This window comes from Aquarana catesbeiana, linkage group LG05, assembly GCF_042186555.1.
Source record: "Aquarana catesbeiana isolate 2022-GZ linkage group LG05, ASM4218655v1, whole genome shotgun sequence".
Classification (NCBI taxonomy): domain Eukaryota; kingdom Metazoa; phylum Chordata; class Amphibia; order Anura; family Ranidae; genus Aquarana; species Aquarana catesbeiana.
Window position 1 is genome coordinate 634,594,812 of NC_133328.1, and position 13,095 is coordinate 634,607,906.

The 13,095-nt window shown below is 40.8% G+C and overlaps 1 protein-coding gene across 1 annotated transcript; it reads left to right on the top strand.

Annotated features, from left to right (window-relative positions):
• The first annotated feature begins 3,694 nt into the window (after positions 1-3,694).
• On the top strand, positions 3,695-6,596 carry LOC141146114 (forkhead activin signal transducer 3-like). The gene is made up of 3 exons (XM_073632867.1): positions 3,695-3,982; positions 5,521-5,625; positions 5,847-6,596. Exons 1-3 carry the CDS (start codon positions 3,695-3,697, stop codon positions 6,594-6,596), a joined length of 1,143 nt encoding a protein of 380 aa, XP_073488968.1.
• Positions 6,597-13,095: the final 6,499 nt, after the last annotated feature.

Below are 13,095 nucleotides of genomic sequence, written 5' to 3' on the forward strand. Positions count from 1 at the left end.
GTGTAAGGGCCTGCCTGATTGGATACAAATCCATTGGATAGATTAGGTAGGTCCTCATATTACATTGCTTCTTTTTTCTGTAAAGTTGATATTACAAAGATGATACGGTCAGATGTTTTGGGGACATGAACCGTGGCTGTCTTATAAGATTCATGGTCAATATTCCCATAAAACACTTTGATAGTTTATCTTCGTTGTCAAATTACTAATCCAAGCAGAAGAAGTGAATCTAAAGGCCATATTTATCCAGCACAGAATGGACTCGCATATACAAAAACCTTTTTTTGATTATTCTATATTGGACAGTGGTATTTCCCAGCTTGTATTGTAATTTTGAGTAAAAAAACGATATAATTGGAACCAACATTACTCTCCATACACCTACATTGACTTGATGACATTTATATTGTTGCAATGTTGAGTAGGGGCAGATCTGTGTTGGACATTCATACTATATATCATTTTTTATAAGATTTTTCTAACTCCCTGGTGTTCAACCTATGGCCCTCCGATGCTTGTAGTGCAGCCCTTACCCCCAGCAGTTAGTACAGGGAGCACTGATTTGTAAAGGGTTCCGTAACTGTAGTAAAGTCCAGTGGTCTCTTGCAACATTTGCCTAGTCTCTGATGGTCTCCTATAGCATGACTTCAGTCTCCAACCACTCTAGTACAGTGGGTCTCCAACCTTTCCAAACAAAGGGCCATATTACTGTCCTTCAGACAGAAGGGGGTTGGACTAGGGCCATTGGGAATAGAAAATGTTCTGATGTCCAGTGGGAGTAAACAACGCTTTATCTTTGGTGTCAATGGAAAGAATTGTACCCCATCATTGGTGCTAATGAAAGGAATTGTTCCCCATCATTGGTGTCAATGGGAGGAATTGTGCCCCAACATTGGTGTTAATGGATGGAAATGTGCCCCATCATTAGTGTTAATGGAAGGAGTTGTGCTCCATTATTGGGGGACCCGCATCCAAATCGCAATGGTGTGAACCCAGCCTAATGTTCCATGGGAGGTCTTCCATGTTTAAGAGTAGATTTCCATTTCTCTGAAAAAATTTCCTCTCATGTCCTATTGTGTCTATAGTATAGGAAGTGAATAGAAATCTAAAAATGGAAGACATTTTAACCATTTCCTACAGTATCCAAAAATGTTTTAAAAAGTTTTGTCTTTTTATGCTTACTTTTTTGGAAAATCTGCTATTACTGACAGAAACAAATATGGACATTGGTTCTAACCCGTTTCCACTCCATCCAAAAATGAAACACAGTTTTGATACTCTGGCTTTAATTCAGCTTGAGTACAATTTTTTACCCCTTTTACTAAAAATCAGTTTTGGTTAGAGTTACTGGGTTTGGTTTACTAAAGCCAAATAGGCCAATCACTTTGCAAGGGAATTTAACCTTAGCTTAGTAAATGAGGTGAAGCTCTGCAGCCTTCCATCATTCAATCATATGCAAGAAAACAATGTGGGTTTTTTTTTACATTTTCGTTGCCTGGTTTGGTTTCCTTTGTAAAGCGCATTTCACCACATTCACTAAGTTAAGAGAAAAACCAGTTGCAAAGTGAACACCGGTTTGCCTTTAGTAAGTCAAACTCGGTTTGTTCAGTTCTGGAGACCTCACATGCAAGAAGATATTGATAAGATAGAATGAATCCAGAGATGGACAACAAAATGGTGAAAGGTCTGAGGGATGAAACATATCAGGAGAGACTTCAGGAACTTACAGTCTGGAGCAAAGAAGGGAAAGGATGGATATGACAACCTTCAAACTCATAAAGGGGGTGAATAAGGTTCATGAGGGCAGGATTTTCAATATGGAGCCAAGTTTAGGAACACGAGGACATGACCTCAAACTAGATGAAAGAAAGTTCTACACTAATCTTAGAAAGACTTGGAACAAACTTTCAGAAGAGGTAGTGAGTCAGTCAACAGTCAGCCCCTGTTCACATTAGAGCGACAGGTCAAATCGCATGACAAGTCACATCCTATTGCCAGCAATCACTCTGTTCAAATTAGTGCGACGCCGACTCATGCATATTGGATGCGGTGTAAAGTGTATCCAAATCGCATATATGTGAACCCAGCCTAAATCTCCCCTAATGTATTTAACATTACTGGGCATTTTATTCTCCAGATTTGCATCCCTGCTCCATGTCCCTTTTCCACCATATTTATCATCAGTATAAAAAAAATATTTCAAAGCATGTCTATCATAGATTTAAAATAGCAGTTTCGTTGTTGGGGTGTCAAACTAGTTAAAAAAGTTCTGCAACCAGCAAGAGCAATAAAGTAGTTTTAATACTAACCCCTATCAATCATTACACCAACATTTATTAAGTCATTAACTCATCATTATTAATTGATAATAAATTAATATGTATTTGTAGTTTTTACCCATTTAATATTACATCTAGACACACAGACACATAGAAGAGTGAGGACAGAAAAAAAAGACAAAGTGCTCCATCAAGTCTGCCCCACTTTTTTAATTTATATCTACAGCATATACATATTTTGAATTCTTTTTGTATAGATTTATGTTTGCCCCAAGCATTTTTGAGATGCATGTTTGAAAATCTATTATCAGTTATAGACCTCCCATGTTATATGGAGTCCTACTGAGTGTGTTTTTTATCAAAAACATTTTTTCCTGCAAATTGCTCAGATCTGTCATCTTAACATAGCGAAGTTGTTCTGCTTATATAGATATAATATCATATAGGTATTTAAATTTTTATATTAAATATAATCCCCTTCAATTTGCTTCTACAAATTTCTTAAATAGAATGAATGCCTAGAAAATGTCCACTATTAAAGGAAAAAATGCTGAAAACCATCTGGAATAACAGGGACACCAATGTGCAGCAAATTTAAAACACTGATTTCAATTAAGAAATAAACAAACAGAAGAAAATGTAAATTTATGCTAAAAAAAAAGCAGTTGTAATTTAACACAGTATGTGCTCCTTAGATAAGATCCCTCAGCAAATATATCTTTCAAAGTTATTGTTAGTTTAATAAATAAAAATTACTTCTAAATCTCAATGTACTTGTAAATGTTAACTGGATAAAATTATTTTAAAAATTAGACATAAAATAAAACTGTTTTGACAGCCAAAAGAAAGTCGTAAGAATATTTAGAATAATAAAACCATCAAATTCAAGTTTGGACACTGAGTGGTTCTGATGGATAAAAAGCAGTATTAAGCTATTTATGCCCGATGTACCCTAACAAAAGCCATTCTGAGATTGGTAAATGTGTCTAAAATTTTATGCAAAATGTAGGAAAATTTAAAGATAAAATAAATATATTTTTGAATTATTAAAAAAAATCTAAGTTATACATGTGATATAAAAATATATACAAACAAATCTATATCCACAGGTAAAAAAAAAATTGTATATACAAGAGATCATTTTAGTATATGAACGTAATATTCACCCCATAAGCTTACGATATACGCTCCATCAGCTTATAGTCAACACAACATATACATATCAATGCCCCCCCAACATCTCAGCCCTGAAACTTCCAGGAAACGTATTCGAATGGATGGTGAGGGGCCCTCTGCAGTAAGGGAGGTGTCGCCTCTTATGGTTACAGGTGCATTTACACTATAAAGCCCAGGGTGGGGATCCCAGCACTATGTATACCTGGCTGCCCCCATACACACAACACACCTGACAAGCCATGGATTGCCCACAACATTCCTGGGACCCTCTCTACAACCAAGTCCCTGAGCCACACAGCATAGACAGGATCCTGGCCGAAGTAGAGAACTGTCCTGGGGAGGCCAACGGAGGCCCCAAAAAGCCAGAAACCACTGATCAGCTCAGCAAGAAGAGCAAGAAGAGCAAAAAGAGCAAAAAGAGCAAGAAGAAGAATTATCAACGCTACGCCAAACCACCCTACTCCTACTTGGCCATGATCGCCCTGGTCATCCAGGCTTCCCCCAAGAAGAAGCTCAAACTAAAACAGGTAACCAACCTTCCATTATGGGGCTTCTTGGGGCTTTAGGGCAGCTAAGGGCAGCGGGAGGGGGTGACACTGAGACTAGCTCAGATAAAGGATTTGTCAGAGGGATATTCTTTATTTTCGGCACAAACTTAGTTGTTTCTGTGCCTATGAAGGCTGAAAAAATTATACCAATATTTATCAAAAATAGAAGTTCAAGAAGTTGGGTGAATTGTCAATGTTTTATTTTTTTAGTTATTTTTTTATTTTTAATTTAGGCCCATGGCTGCCTGTGATATTTGCAGCATATAAAACTCTCATGACTACAGGCTGAATTACAGAAAAAAAATGTTTTAATTTCCTCCTCAAATTTTTTATATAAATAAAAAAAGCCAAATTTTTTTTTCTTTTTTTTTATGAAGTGGGTCAGATTTTTGTTGTTTTTGTATGGAGCAATAAGCCTTATGCTGTCCTTACATATATCATTCACAGCTGTTCAATTACACCAACTTTTTTTTCCAAAATACGGAAAGAAAATATAAAGAAAAAAATAATAGAATCACAAACATTGAGAAAAAAAGGGTTGTTTATTTAAATTTTTATTGTTTGTATTTTTTATTCATGTAATTTCATTTGTGTGTGCTTTTTTCAAACATTTTTTTCTTAATATTTTTACTTTATTTTTTACTTCCTTTTTTATTTGCTTTTTTCATGTTGTGTTTAGAGAATACATCTAATACAATTGATATAATAAATTGAACATATGTGAATAATATATGTAAGGACAGTGCAGCTAAGTCCTTCATTATTATTGCTCTTATTGGGCTTAGCCCGTGCTTTGTGGAAATACGTTTTGTAATAGTGAATGATTTTATAGAGAGGGGTGATTTTGCATTTTATTTTAGTCTTTATTGCTGTCTGTGTCCCAGCTGGGGAGATTTACCCTGAGACCCCCCAAAGTAAGAAAGTGATTGGAAAAGCCAAAATATTGGGCTGTCAACAAAACAGGGGAAGCCTTCCAATGAAGACAATTGTTCCTGTGCCAAATGTCTAACTTGGGATTTGCCTCCCTTTGGGGAGGTTTCATCTAACTTGAAGGAAAGGGAAAAGAGAAATTTCCTCAATGGGGACACAAAAAAAATAAATAAATCTCCACTCCATCCACAATGTCCAAAAAAAGTTTTGCCTTCAGGTCATCTTTTCTTTCCAAGTTTTGTGCCGGGATCTCAATGGTAACCCAAAAATCCCCCCAGGACATTGATGTCCCTTTCTCCCATACATACATACATTTGGCTCCCAACACCAGACTTAAGAAAGTGCTAGCTGCCTCCCCAATTCAATACAAGCATGGACAAAGTATTCTGTCTATACCCTGACATCACTTTCTACATGCTTAATTTAGGAAGCCTTGTACCACAAATGGATAGGAGATCTACAGTGATGTCCTCCTAAGTATCTCAGTACAGGTCTCCTGGTTATACTTATATAATGTAAGAGGTATTATGTATCTTGGTTTATGGTCATGTTCATTCACTTACAACTATACTTTTTATTATTGGCAGATCGAACATGAGATCAGCAACCTCTTCCCTTTCTTCAAGGGGGATTATCAGGGCTGGAGGGACTCTGTTCGACATAACCTCTCCTCCAATGATTGCTTTCAAAAGGTAAGGACTTGTTGCTCCTAGGATGTGATGGCGGTGATGGGCTCTTAAGGTTCTCTACATACTGCAGCCAAGTAAAAAAAAAAAATAGGTGTAGATTCTGAGAAATGACTTTTCTGATCATTGCAAATAGGTCACAGGGTTTTGTTACCCTGACCTGTAATAGATTTGTGTGAATCTGCTGTGCTGGCTTACGCCTCTAACGTCTTCTCCCTCTTTTGCAGATCCTGAAAGATCCGTTGAAGCCGAATGGTAAAGGCAACTACTGGATAGTGAATGTGAGCCGGATTCCCGCTGCAGCCATGAAGCTGCAGAACACGGCGGTCACCCACCAGGAAGCCTACCCTCATGACCTGGCTCCTTATATCCTGGATGGACATCCCTACAGACCTTCCACTTTTCATAACCCTCATCCTCCAATAGAAAATACTGCGGTCAGAGCAGAAGCAGAGGCTCAGTCCTCAGGACCAACCCAGCCCCCTAGTGTACATCCCGCCTCAACTTTCCCAGATATCTTATGGAACCTTCCAACATCATACACAACATGTGTGGCCCCTAATGTGGTGGCCCCTCCTAGCATACACCCTCTGCAGCTTTACCCCAACTTCGCACTCTCTCTACGTAATTACATGCCTTCCCCATACTCAAGCTCCACCTGTGCGGAGCGGAGGGATGTCTACCCTCCCAATGTGATACCTCAAATGTCTCCCCAGCCTAGACCCTCTGAAGCCAGGAATTCCCTGTCAGATTTCCCTCCCAATACAGCATTATTTAATGTCCCCATATATCCCCCACTCGGGAGCTACATGTCACCTCAAAACATATATGGGCAGCAGTTATCTCAAGGTGGGGCTTACGGGCAGCATTTATCTGAGGGTGGTGCTTACGGGCAGCATTTAACTCAGAGTGGCACATATGGGGAACATTTATCTCAGGTCGGGGTGTACCCAGAGTACGGACCCAACCGTTACTGATTGGCCAGATGCTGAGACAAGGCTGGTTTTGGGCCGTTCACTTTTGTCCCAAGGACCAGCTGCACTTGAAGGCTTACCTGATGACATTGGCACCAGTGGTAATTTAGTCGACTAAAATAACACTATTTTAGTTGACTAAAACAGTTCAGATGGCTAAAATACAACTAAAACTGAAATGGCATTTTAGTCAAAAGACAAAGATTAAAAATTAACACTGGTTGGCACTCAACTCGGCATGTGGCCCAGCGGAGGTGGCACCAACCAAGACATACAGTCCAAAGGCATTGGAATTGGATCACATGTACCGTATATATGACAATCATTTTGTATCTTGTCTGATTATATTCACTTGAAATAAATTTGAATTTTTGTTTTACTGAAATTTGGCATCAATCTTGTAATTGTCTACATGGGTATCAAGATTAGAACTAGTAAAATAGTCTGAAAAATGTATATATCAACTGTATAGTATAGATCTTAAAGGGTCAGGCCACCCAAAAGTGACATTTCAGTATTTGTCTAATGCTGGTGAATTAATTGCCCTGACAGGGTCTTGTATCTCCCTATTTTACACACTTGCTGTCCCCATTATAAAGGGTTCCCAACTTCCCACCATCCCGGCGCCATTTTTAATTTATTTTATGTTATGGAGAATGTGACAGAAGGCATCAAAACACAAATGTTTTATATATGAGATTTGTAATGAAATAACAATTTCTATCTTTATAAAAATTCCTGTGGGTGTATTGGTTGTATTCAGAATTCCTCAGCTCATGTCTAGTGATAATAGAAGCAGTGGCATCTTGATATGGGGGGCAAGGTGGGGTGCAGCCTGCATTGGGTGACACCTGCCAGAAAGGTGACACCGGGGCCGCCACTACACAGTGCACTATATTGTATGCACTTGCAGAGCTGCAGCGGTGCGGTGAGAGCGGGACATGTAGCCGTGCGAGGGAGGCTGCCTATAACCAGTCAGTGAAGCTAACCCTCGGGGATCTTCAATATCTCCTTCAGCTGCAGTTGGGGGCCGGAGCTGGGGGTGTGTGGCTGCCTCCTCTACTCCTCCCACACCCTTATTCACTCTCGTGGCTGAATGAGGAGAAGAGGCGAAGACACAGCAGCACCAAGTGTCTTCATCTCTGCAGCTATGCTGTAAGTTCCTGCAAACTGCCCTATACCTCCCCAACCTGCCCTATACCTCCCCAACCTGCCCTATACCTCCCAACCTGCCCTATTCCACCACAACCTGCCCTATACCACCACAACCTGCCCTATACCACCACAACCTGCCCTATACCACCCCAAACTGCCCTATACCTCTCCAACCTGCCCTATACCATCCCAACCTGTTCTATACCCCCCAAACTGCCATATACCACCCAACCTGCCCTATATCACCTCAACCTGCCCTATACCTCCCCAAACTGTCCTATACCACCCCAGCCTGCCCTCTTTCACCCCAACATGCCCTATACCTCCCCAACCTGCCCTAGAATGAATCCAGAGATGGACAACAAAATGGTGAAAGTTCTGAGGGATGAAACATATCAGGAGAGACTTCAGGAACTTACAGTCTGGAGGAAAGAAGGGAAAGGATGGATATGACAACCTTCAAACTCATAAAGGGGGTGAATAAGGTTCAGGAGGGCAGGATTTTCAATATGAAGCCAAGTTTAAGAACACGGGGACATGGCCTCAAAACCAGATGAAAGAAAGTTCTACACTAATCTTAGAAAGGCTTGGAACAGACTTTCAGAAGAGGTAGCGAGTCAGTCAACAGTCAGCCCTGTTCATATTAGAGCGACTTGACAGGTCAAATCACATGACAAGTTGCATCCTATTTCCAGCCATCACTCTGTTCAAACCAGTGCGATGCCGACTCATGCAAATTGGATGCGGTGTAAAGCGCATCCAATTCGCATATATGTGAACGCAGCCTAAATCTTCCCTAATGTGTTTAAAATTACTGGGCATATTATTCCCCAGCTTTGCATCCCTGCGCCATATCCTTTTTCCACCATATTTTCATCAGTATAAAAAAATAATTTCAAGGCATGTCTATCATAGATTTAGAATAGCAGTTTCATTATTGGGGTGTCAAACTAGTTAAAAAAAAAAGTTCTGCAAACAGCAAGAGCAATAAAGCAGCTTCAGTACTGACCCCATCAATCATTATACCAACATTTAATAAGTCATTAACTCATTATTAATTATTAATAATAATCAATTAATAGGTATTCGTAGTTTTTAACCATTTAATATTACATCTAGACACACAGACACATAGAAGAGTGAGGACAGAAAAAAAGACCAAGTGCTCCATCAAGTCTGCCCCACTTTTTTCATTTATATCTACAGTATATCTATATTTTTATTTTTTTTAGTATAGATTTATGTTTGCCCCAAGCATTTTTGAGATGCATGTTTGAAAATCTATTATCAGTTATTGACCTCCCATGTTATATGGAGTCCTACTGAGTGTGTTTTTTATCAAAAACATTTTTTCCTGCAAAATGCTGTCTTCTTATCTGTCATCTTAACATAACGGAATTGTTCTACTTATAGATATAATATGACATAATATCATATAGGTATTTATATTTTTTATATTAAATTCTGAGCATAAGACACTCCTGATCCCTGCATTCTGAGAGCAACACCCTCCTTAACCCTACATTCTGAGCATCATACACTCCTTAACCCTGTTTACTGTCTTTTTATTTTTGTTTGGTGGGGTGCTTCAGAATTCCCTGCCTATAGGCTCCTGAGATGTAAATCCAGCCCTGCCTGCAAATCGCATCAGACTGCACAAAAAGTAGTGCATGCGCTGGCACCACATTCTGGTGTGAACCGGCCCCAACAACAGGACACTGTGCCCGGTGATCTTTGACTTCATCAGTGATGTTCAAGTAGATCTCCATCTGTCTAAGGTTTCCTACCCCTGCCTTAGAGCCTTTTCAATCCCTTTTCCTCCCTCAGAGTCCCCCAAGATCCCTTTAGTTCCCGGCACCAACTCATTCCCAACTGGGAAATATGTTTCCTCAGTCCCTTTCATTGTATCAAAAGTTAAACTCCTGGGGTCTTTTTACACCCCTGATATCTCACCAACAACAAACAGCCTTATGAAAAAAAAATGTAAACAATTATTTTTAAAAAATGTTTTAAAAAAATAGGTCAAAAATCGAACTAAGGGCTTTTTCACATGCTTGCTCAGTGGGGATCGCTCCGCTGGTCCCCGCTGAGCAGGAAGATGACAGGTCTGTCTCTACACACTGTGCAGCGACGGACCTGTCAGAGCGCCGCTCTCCCCTATGGGGGATCGGATGATGACGGACCGTAGTGTCCTTCGTCACCCGATCCGATCCGAAAACGGATGGAAAAGTAGGGTTTTCCTCCGTTACACTTTTCGGATCGGAGCGGGTCGAAAGTTAGCGAACATGTCACCGCTGACATCCGACGCTCCATAGGGATACATGTATGTCCGTTTTTCATCCGAAAATGGAAGTATGAAAAACGGACATACGGATCGTCAGTGTGAAAGAGCCCTAAAAGTTCTAATCAGCCTAAAAAGCCGCGCCCAATATGTAGCATAATTTAGCCATGCCCACTGTTTGCCACGGCACATGTAGCACGCTGCAGGTCACCATCTTCATTGTTGGGGCCCCAATGCATTACTTTGCCCAGGGGCCCATGATGCTATTAAGATGGCACTGGGTATTAGTGGCTCCTGTGGTGACAATGCTGGATTTAAGGATCTAAGCTAGATCCCTTCTTCCAGACATAGGCACCCCATAGGAAGCTTGTTCTGAATTGATGGGCAGTGAGGACAAGGGTGAGAAGTAGTCCAAGTGGTTACAGTGGCTGGGTGGAGTAAATCATGGGAGTAAGTGTATATACTCTAAGGCTGGGTTCACATATATGCCAATTGGATGTGTTTTTAACCGTATCCAATTCGCATAACATGTGAGTGTGACCGGCTTTCAATGGAGCCGGTACACACATGTCCGGTGGTGGCTTCAGTGTGGTTTTGAAAAGGGTCTTGTGCATTTTTGGGTCCGGTTCAGGTGCGAATTCAGGGAAAAATTTGCACCTGTATCACACCTGAACCGGAGAACCGAAATGCACAGGACATCGGACTGCAATCCACAGCCTCAAATACACTATATAAGCAAAAGTATTGGGACACCTGGCTTTACACACACACATGAACTTTAATGGCATCCCAGTCTTAGTCCGTAGGGTTCAATAACGTGTTTCCCCGAAAATAAGCCCGGGTCTTATATTAATTTTGGCAACAAAAGACACAGTAGGGCTTATTTTCGGGGTAGGTCTTACCATGTAATGTGCTGTCTTCTCTCCCCCTCTCTCTCTCCCTGCCTGACAGGAATCCCCAGTGTGAACCAAGTTAAAATGCTTGTAAATCCTATATTCCACTCTATTAAAGTAGTATATAATGTACAATGTGTGTGTATCTGTAATATAATTGTGCCAAATACCTTCATTATAGCGTCGTTCTGCTCTTCTGTGACCCACCGGAGCTCTTTTCCCTGCAATTATATTACAGAAGCACACACATCGTACATTATATACTACTGTAATAGAGTAGATTATAGGATTTCACAAGCATTTTAAACTAGGTCTTATTTTCTGGGTAGGGCTTATTTTCGGGGAAACACGGTATTGAGTTGGCCCACCCTTTGCAGCTATAACAGCTTCAACTCTTCTGGGAAGGCCGTCCACAAGGTTTAGGAGTGTGTCTATGGGAATGTTTGACCATTCTTCCAAAAGCGCATTTGTAAGGTCTGGTATTGATGTTGGATGAGAAGACCTGGCTCACAGTCTCTGCTCTAATTCATCCTAAAGGTGTTCTAGCGGGTTGAGGTCAGGACTCTGTGCAGGCCAGTCAAGTTCCTACACCCCAAACTCGCTCATCCATGTCTTTATGGACCTTGCTTTGTGCACTGGTGTGCAGTAATGTTGGAACAGGAAGGGGTAATCCCCAAACTGTTCCCACAAAGTTGGGAGCATGAAATTGTCTAAAATGTCTTGGTATGCTGACACCGTAAGAGTTCCCTTCACTGGAACTAAGGGGACAAGCCCAACCCCTGAAAAACAACCCCACACCATAATCCCCCCTCCACCAAATGATTTGGACCAGTGCACACAGCAAGGTCCATAAAGACATGGATGAGCGAGTTTGGGGTAGAGGAACTTGACTGGCCTGCACAGAGTCCTGACCTCAACCCGATGGAATACCTTTGGGATGAATAATGCCGCGTACACACGATCGCGCATTCAAACAACAAAATCCATGTTTTTTTTTCCGACGGATGTTGGCTCAAACTTGTCTTGCATACACACGGTCACACAAATGTTGTCGGAAATTCCAAACATCAAGAACGCGGTGACGTACAACACGTACGACAAGCCGAGAAAAATGAAGTTCAATAGCCAGTGTGGCTCTTCTGCTTGATTCCGAACATGCGTGGAACTTTGTGCGTCGGAATTGTGTACACACGATCGGAATTTCCGACAACGGATTTTGTTGTCGGAAAATTTGGGATCCAGATCTTAAATTTTGTGTGTTGGAAATTGTCCGATGGAGCCTACACACGGTCGGAATTTCAGACAACAAGCTCCCATCTAACATTTTCCTTCGGAAAATCCAACCGTGTGTACACGGCATTAGAGTGGAGACTGCGAGCCAGGCCTTCTCGTCCAACATCACTGCCTGACCTTCACTGCTGAATTTGCACCTGAACCAGACCCAGAAATGCACAGGACCCTTTTTGAAACACCACCTCGTCAGCCCCAGAAATGTGTGTACCGGCTCCATCGAGAGCGAATTGGATGCGGTTTCAAACACATTCACTTTGCATATATGTAAACACAGCCTAGAACTTATGTTTATTAGATATAATACATTTTTGGGGCCGTGGATATTGTCTCTTGTAGTGAAAAGTTCGGAGACCCCTGTATATGATTGGGAGATTGATAGCTTATTAGTGATTTAATTTCATTCGGATGATTAGCGGTGAGCTCCACTAATGTTCTTCTCTATATTGTATTTGTTTAATAACATCTATTATTATTATTATTATTATTATTATTATTATTATTATTATACAGGATTTATATAGCGCCAACAGTTTGTGCAGCGTTTACAACATGAGGGCATCTATTGAGTTTTCTTCACACATAGAATATATATTGCTGACAATTTATAGGTTATAACAAGAGAAATGCACATTTTTCTTATATATGAGATTTGTAACGAAATAACAATTTCCATCTTTAGAAAGATTCCTGCGGGTGTATTCCTTGTAGTGGGAATTCCTGGGCTCGTGTCTCCTGACAATGGGAGGTTGTGATGTTTGGAAGGGTGTAATGTACACTGAGATCGCTCACCATTGTTGGGGCTGTTGAGATGTAGATGAAGGTTGGAGTCACACGGGGGATGAAGGGTTGGTGGGACATATCAGGAATAGGGATGAGCCGA